We start from the raw sequence: 6,064 nt of genomic DNA, 5'->3' as shown, positions 1-6,064 counted from the left end.
AATAAGCTTCTAAAATGAAATGGAGTTGAATTAAATATAGAAGACTGATTTCCAAATAAAGATTCTAAAATGAAATGGAGTTGAAATAAATATAGAAGATTGATTTCCAAATAAAGATTGAAGAGTCGAAAGATAAAGTATTTAGAGTGGATAATTAGTTTGATAAATGAAAAAACTAGAAAATAATTATGTGATATATGTTAATAATTAATGTGATCATTAACATGTGAGATGATCCAATAATTGATAAAAGATAATTTTTTGTTGAATTAATTTATATGGCTACATTTAGTGCCAAGAAATAAATGTTGAAAAATTAATCACATAATTTTAGTTGAATCAATTTAGTTGTCTACATTTAGTGACAGAAAATAAATGAGGAAAATGATTTTGTATACTTGTTGTATCAATCACTCAATACATGAAGATTTTTACAGAAGTAAATACAAATAGTTTAATTTGGCTACTGTAAAGTTGAGCATTGCTTTTTATAGAGGTCATCCATAAAACTGTTTTAGCAACCCAACACGGGAGCATGACACACCATATCAGCCTCATCCTTTATTTCGATGTTGCGGCCTTATACCCAGCAAGACATGATCCCAGATGACCTTGGGTAGACCAAGGGCCCATTGACAATTAAGAGTTTTTGAAATTGTACATATGAAAAGAAAAATTTAAAAACGTGCATTCGGATCGCAAATACATTGTAACGTTTATTAATTGTAATGTTTATTCATGAGATAATATGTGTACCCTTATTGACCCTTTTCAGAGCCTGGTCAAAGATCTAATTTCTCACTTTTCTGTAATCTGGTAGCATTTGCACCTTTTTTCTAAAAATGGAAAATAGTAGAGGGACAAAGTATTTCACCTTTAATGACATATCGATCTATTAGTTTTGAAGAGATAATTTCTGGCAAAACCACAGAGAGTACATTACATTCAAAGACAAAATTCCTCCTAAACCATATGATAATGCATCATATGTTAATTATAGACACCTTGTTTGTGGTGTCTCTGTTTGCAGGAGCCTCCTCGAAAAAAACTTTAAATGGATATGTTAAGGCACAGATATCTGTATTGAAATATCATGTCAATTTGCAAAGCTATAGAGGCTTTTTTCAAAACTGCATGAATACAACTGCTCTTTCGAACCCTCTGCACTAATACAGCTTCTCTTTTGTAAGAAAGTCTGCATCAATTATCTCCATATACTTGACAAATTATTTCAATGTGTTTTCCTTGGATCTATACTAAGTTGTGACATGTTGCTCCTCCTCTTCAAGAGGAATTGCTGGGCGCCAGGTTGTACCACTGGGTCCATCCATGAGGGCAATGCCAATTACAGCTAGTTTTTTCCTAATTTTATCAGACTCTGCATAGTTTTTAGCTGCCCTTGCATCTGACCTTTCTTTAATAACTTGCTCTATTTCATCTTCACTAATGCATGCCCTTTTTAATGCCATTTTCTTCAACTGCTGCAATACCTGGTGTTCAAGCAATTGTAGAAGGTTCAATTATAACTGTGTCACTGTCAACAGATTAACATAAGGAAGCTAATTTTTTTATTTGAACCTACCTCAGAACAATTTGGACACATCAATCCAAGAACACTTAAAATGGCCTTAACTTCCGCTTCCAAGGCTGCCAAAGATTCTATTCTTGATTTCTGTTTGATTCCCTGCACAAAGTATCATGGATGCATTACTGATGGGAAACATGTGCTGAAGTATCATGGATGCACTCCTAAACGGAACATGTGCTGAAAGATTGTCATGACTACACAATCGAAAAAATGGCAAAAACATGCTTGTAAGTTACATCTGCAGGGGTACCAAACAAAGTCTTGGCAAGAATGTCTTTACTCATTTCATATTTTCATGAGGATGATATCAGTGATTATTTATACCTGCAAAATTCAAAAATTGGTGTGCGCGTGCGTGTGTGCGTGTGTGCATGCATGAACATGTGTGCGTGTGTGTGTGTGTGTCCATCATCTGACCATCTCCTAAGAATGAGAAATCATTTGATGCCTTAGAAAAACAAATTTGAGGAGAATGTGTGTGTGTGTGTGTGTGTGTGTGTCTCCATCATCTGACCCTCTCCTAAGAATGAGAAATCATTTAATGCCTTGCAAAAAACAATGAGGAATGTGAACCTGGCGTGTAAACATTAGATCATTCATGATCCTCAATGGTTCAGATAGTGCCGCCAAAGCAATATGAGCATGTAAATCATCGGACATCGAAGATGCAAAAGTAACACGTATTTTGTTGATGCACTCAATAATATTTTTTGGGGCAGGTTGACCTATGTTTTGCCCACCCGATCCAGAAAGACACTCCTCAGAATCTTTCAAAGTCTGCAACCAATTTATGAGCATAATCAGTTAATATATTCGTTAAGGAGAAACCCCCATCTGTCAAATTATTTAGGAAATATAATTAGGGAACAAGTTTCCCCAGTTATCTTACCTGGTAGATATAAAAAATACGGTCTGATGCACTTTCCAGATGAGATTTTGAGTAGTTAACAGGAGATCGGTAATGTGTGCCACTCAAAAACATTCGCAAAGCCAATGGATGATAAGATTCTAGGACCTGGACTCCAAAACTAATGAATAAAAAAGCATACCTCATCTTAAACAATGTAATGACATGTTGCTCAGATATTAAGTGTAAATAGGCCCAAAAATTCTTCTTACCTCACGAATTGTGAAAAAGTTGCCCAAGGATTTTGACATTTTCTCAGCATCAATTGTTACAAAGCCATTATGCATCCAATAACGTACATTGCTCTCTTCACAAGCAGTACAGCTCTGAGCCATCTCATTTTCATGATGGGGAAAAATGAGATCAACCCCACCACCATGAATGTCAAAAGAGTAACCCAAATGTTTGGCACTCATTGCACTGCATTCTATATGCCAACCTGGACGACCCTGACCCCATGGACTCTCCCAGTAAGGTTCACCAGGCTTCACACTCTGAAATCATCAATCAAACCAATACATTAATATTATCTCAGATTCTCAAACATTAATGACATCTATGTTTCTGAAAATCCCCATCCATAAGAAGTCTAAGCAAAAAAATCCTTAATCTATTATCCTCTCAAAATGCACTTACTTTCCATAAAGCAAAGTCAGCGGGATTTCGTTTCCGTGAATCCACTGCAACACGCTCTCCTGCTCGGTTATCATCTAATTTGCGTCCAGACAAACGACCATATTCTGGATATCTGTCCACGGAAAAGTACACATCACCATTCTCCACCACATACGCACAATCATTTGCAAGGATCTGTCATGAGAGGCAAAGAACTCCATCATCTGGATCTGAAGCTCACACTTAACAGAGATTTATCAAATAATTGTCATCATATAAATATAACTCTATTTCTGAATTTCCTAAACATGCTAACTAAAATAGTCAATTATGTCTTGAATAAAATTAACTCCTAAAAGTATCTTGCAATAAAATTATAAATCGTTTATTTAAAGAAAAACATTTTTTGTTTGATATATTTATTGTTTCACATAAAGAACTTCACTACTATTTGTAATATGTATGATATTTGAATCCACGACTCCTGATGCATCACTACACATATTCAAATTCTAGCCCCTCAAAAATTAAATTATAGATTCACAAGCACATCCCCTAGTTTCTGAATCCCAGTAGTAGAACTAGTAGTAGAACTAGTATAGATATCTTAAATGAATCTATCTAAAGAAATACCGAGAGATATCTATTATAAAATAATTAAAATTTAATTTACTACACCCAAGAAAAATTTGTAAATATCTAATTATATTTTAATTTATTAAATTATTTTTAAAAGTATATTCTGTTTATAATAAATATCTAAATTTTGACATGTAGATGGTTGTAAAATTTAACCTGAAAAGAAAAATGTTGACATTAACACACACACAAACACACACCATTCCACTCCACCCTTTCTGCCATTGTAGAATGTCTCTCGGCATTAATAAATGTTTATCAAAATCTGAAATATAGGTTAACCTAAAATAATGAAAATAAATCCAGTTTCAAGCAAAAATAAATTTGACCTCTCAGGGACCAGCTGGGTAAGACGAGATACGAAATAGCCAATGGTATAGCCAGAGGTGATACATATTCTGAGAATCAGCAATCACATAGGAGTTGGTTTCTATCTTTCAGGGTCTCTTCAGAATAGATTGACTATCATGATGGAGCAAATGGTGAAGGTTATTGTCCCCCTCAATGGTAAAGTTCTAAACATGTTGCTAGAGGTCATGATGGCAAATGCTCTAGAGAGGAATTAGCCAATTTTCTGCAGAGGAGCAGCACCTACCATTCCAGGTGAAATTCCAAGGTCTAGATTGTCTAATGGATGAATTCAGAGAACTGAATAATAAATACTGTCAAAAGCCACATCTGGTAATCAAGAGAGAGAGCTGATTTCAAAATGGAAGCTTAGATTCTTAGAATGATAAAATCAAGGTTATGACATGAGAACCAAAGTCCTGTTTTATAAAGGAGTTTTCCAATAAGTACGTCATTTAAAACTGCTCAGCAACCCATGTATTCTAATTATCCCTCTTTGAATACATCTGTGCCTCTGATTATATTCTCACTTGAATCATCCTTCAGAGTTATCAGCAAAACATTGAGTGAAAAATTATTCCCTTATCACTTAGACAAGACCATCTATCACCACCTATGTAAATATCTGCATACTTATTGACTGGAGAAGCCAAAAGCTAATAAAATTATGCTGCAAATTTTGGATTATACATGGAGCAATCTCTAGATGTTATTTGTACCCTATTTTAATTTTAATTGCTATCAGTTCCTTCCGCGTTATTAATATGACCATTTGACGAGTTTTCTGCTCTGCCACTTATAAAATTATTGCCCTCGTCTGACAATGAACAAATCTAGAAATCAAAATCACCCAAAATTGTCAGTCCCTCACAACAAAGGAATACAAGAACAACCATAAATGGTCAAGCTAAGTGACATAATGTATTTGCAGTTCCATTTAAAGGCAGAAGATGTCCTAAACTAAATACATACAGAAATCAAACCCAGAGTCTCTGACAACAGAGAATTTATTTATAATATTATCCTATGAACACATGGATTCCAAAGCAAGCAACTAATTTAATACAAGGAGAATCTCCAGCAAACAGATATCAATTCTGAAATGTTCCTATAAACATTGGAGTAAGCAAACCGGTTGTCCTGTCGTTGCTTTGTGCAATCCCATTATTATTCAGCACCATGTAATCACTCCTAGCTACTATTGTTCTGTAACACGACTTGGATTTTTATCCCCGAACATGTCTAAGTTCACAGCTTAAGGGTTTTGTCCTCACGCAATTTGCAAGTTGCTGTAGTAGTAATCTTCCTTAAGCTGAAGTATAGTTTTGCTTTATAATTTTCAAAAACTAACTTCAGCCATTTGAAAAGCCCAACTTAAGAAATCACTCCATAAAACAGTGGTAACTGGCAATCAATTTCCACAAAGATGGGTAGCTAATCGAACGATTCCCTCTAATTGCAAGTGTAACCTTACTAACACAGACAGGTAGACGACCACTACCCAAACAGCTACCTTATATTATGGAGTAACCCCCATCTGATATAGATGCAGTCCATATTTTAATTGTTGACACAACACTCATTAAGTGTTGTAGGATGAGGGAGGGCATTGAAAATTTGTTTTTATTACAATTGTCTGCCTGCAAGTTATCCAAAGCTGGATGTTAGGAAATCTCTAATCCCTCCCAAGTTACATCCTTGACAAGTAGCTTTTTCAACAAAACAAGTACTCTGAGAATCCAATCTCTCAATTTCTTCTCCTATAAGTCAATAATGGCCTCTGCAACAAAATAAAAGTTTCCCCTTGCTGCCATAGGTGGCAAGCCAACTAATTGTGCAATATCCTAACCAAGTGCCTTTTTGAGACATGATAAATGAAAAGCATTATAAATCAGCAACCAGCTAGCAACTCCAACTCATAAGCCACTTCGCCAACTCTTCTCAAGAGTTTGTATACATAAAAACAG

The 6,064-nt window shown here is 35.0% G+C and overlaps 1 protein-coding gene across 2 annotated transcripts in view; it reads right to left on the bottom strand.

The window, feature by feature from the left end:
- Nucleotides 1-868: 868 nt before the first annotated feature.
- The window catches only part of LOC149567082 (cysteine--tRNA ligase, chloroplastic/mitochondrial-like), an 88,303-nt gene continuing 83,107 nt past the window's right edge, over nucleotides 869-6,064 (bottom strand). For both annotated transcript variants that reach the window (XM_089820303.1, XM_089820302.1), the window contains 6 exons: nucleotides 3,132-3,305; nucleotides 2,708-2,989; nucleotides 2,478-2,603; nucleotides 2,162-2,365; nucleotides 1,583-1,684; nucleotides 869-1,490 (listed from right to left, as the gene is read on the bottom strand). In XM_089820303.1, the coding sequence (XP_089676429.1) occupies nucleotides 1,257-1,490; nucleotides 1,583-1,684; nucleotides 2,162-2,365; nucleotides 2,478-2,603; nucleotides 2,708-2,989; nucleotides 3,132-3,305 (1,122 nt within the window). In that variant the 3' untranslated portion in view covers nucleotides 869-1,256. The remainder of the gene's footprint in view (nucleotides 1,491-1,582; nucleotides 1,685-2,161; nucleotides 2,366-2,477; nucleotides 2,604-2,707; nucleotides 2,990-3,131; nucleotides 3,306-6,064) is intronic.

This window comes from Cupressus sempervirens, chromosome 3 (genome assembly GCF_028749045.1).
Source record: "Cupressus sempervirens isolate cs-2001-9-10 chromosome 3, ASM2874904v1, whole genome shotgun sequence".
Taxonomy (NCBI): domain Eukaryota; kingdom Viridiplantae; phylum Streptophyta; class Pinopsida; order Cupressales; family Cupressaceae; genus Cupressus; species Cupressus sempervirens.
The sequence above is the reverse complement of the archived record's forward strand: the minus strand, read 5'-3'. Positions and strand labels throughout refer to the sequence as shown.